General features: G+C 47.2%; 1 protein-coding gene across 1 annotated transcript; it reads left to right on the plus strand.

Moving 5' to 3' along the window:
* Positions 1-859: 859 nt before the first annotated feature.
* Positions 860-1360, plus strand: LOC138930854 (histone H2B 1/2-like). Its single transcript, XM_070291245.1, has one exon. It carries the CDS (start codon positions 860-862, stop codon positions 1358-1360), a length of 501 nt encoding a protein of 166 aa, XP_070147346.1.
* Positions 1361-1681: the final 321 nt, after the last annotated feature.

The following is a 1681-nucleotide window of genomic DNA, read 5'->3' on the forward strand; positions in this document are numbered from 1 at the left end:
ATCATTAATCAATTCCAGTATGTGTGGTATTTAGGGGACCTAAATAATGTTTAAGAAAACAATTTATAATTTGCAAAATGTTAAATATTTTTAGTGTGTATGTGTAAGGATTCCTATTTCTGTTTGTGTTCTGTATTTGGAGAATGGGATTCTGTCATTCTCTTCATACTGATCACTGGTTTTGATAAATTTTGGAGATAATAGCTGTTCATTTCATTCCTATGATTTTCAGGAGCACTCTGCTGGGGAAGCCAGGACATTCTGCTCATGCCACTGTAGGTCAACCAGGAGAAGATTTTGTGTTGGAGTAAAATGTCCACCAAGTGACCTGAGTCACTCTGATGCCTGAAAGAGCTGGAGCTATGGAGGTCTGTCATACTCTCTCAGGAAGCTTTAACTGATTATTTCATTTTTCAATTTAGGTGACTTTCACTGAGTTTGGCTGAAAGTGAAAGTGAAGTCACTGAGTCGTGTCCGACTCTTTCCGACCCCATGGACACCAGGCTCCTCCACCCATGGGCTTTTCTAGGCAAGAGTACTGGAGTGGGTTGCCATTTCCTTCTCCATGGAATCTTCCCGACCCAGGGATTGAACCCAGGTATCCCGCCTTGTAGACAGACACTTTACCATCAGAGCCACCAGGGGAGTTTAGCTGACTGGGGGTTAAACACGGGGGAGGGGCATGGCAGGAGTTGGGAGATGGGACGTCTAGTGTCACGTGACATGGGCTGCCATAGTAACAGGCCCCCCTGCCTTGCATCCAATCAGAGATGGACAGTGTCTGTGACGTCAGGGAAAGCCGGGCCTATAAATTCGACCAACGGCCGTCAACGGCCTCACTGTTCTTCTGGGCTGCGCTATGGAGAATGGTGGCTCTACCATGTCTGCACCATCCTCTGACAGCCATGAGGAAGACGTGATCATCATAGAAACCAGCACCTCCGAAACTGAGCCCTCTGAAATGGAGATGGCGAAAGCCGAGACCTCCAAACCAGAGCCGTATGATGCGGAACCAAGAAAGGCAAAGCAGAAGACAGCTAAGGGCCGCCGTTGCCGTCGCCGCCGCTGCCGTCAGGGCAATTTCTCAAGCTTTGCTACCTATTTCCCTAGGGTGCTGAAGCAAGTACATACAGGCCTGAGTCTTTCCCGTGAGTCCGTGAACGTCCTGGATTCGTTTGTGAAAGATATGTTCGAGCGGATTGCCGAAGAGGCCGGGCACCTGGCCCACATCAACAAGCGCTGCACCATCATGACCGAAGACATCCAGACAGCCGTGCGTCTTCTGTTGCCTGGGGAGCTCGGCAAGTACGCCGTGTCCGAGGCCACCAAGTCGGTCATCAGATACCACACCTGCAGATGAACTGCCCCAGGACTGTCTGACCATCGCAAACCAGACTTAAGGGTTCTCCCCTTAGGCCCTACATTTAATCTTTAAAACATTTCTACCCCAAAGAAAACATTAAAAACCTCATTAACTTTGCTTCAATATGTGTCGGTTGTGTCATTTGTTCGATGGAAAATCGTGTCCTTTTTTCTTAACATATTGCAACTCGTCACTTTCCTAAATGGTAATTTCTATTAGCGGTTTCTCTGTGATTTTAGGGATCTTTATGGTCAAAATTCTTTCCCTAAAAGTTTCATTGGCCTTCTCCATTTTCATCCTCCCATCTATATTTAGGTA

Source organism: Ovis canadensis, chromosome X (assembly GCF_042477335.2).
Source record: "Ovis canadensis isolate MfBH-ARS-UI-01 breed Bighorn chromosome X, ARS-UI_OviCan_v2, whole genome shotgun sequence".
Lineage (NCBI taxonomy): Eukaryota > Metazoa > Chordata > Mammalia > Artiodactyla > Bovidae > Ovis > Ovis canadensis.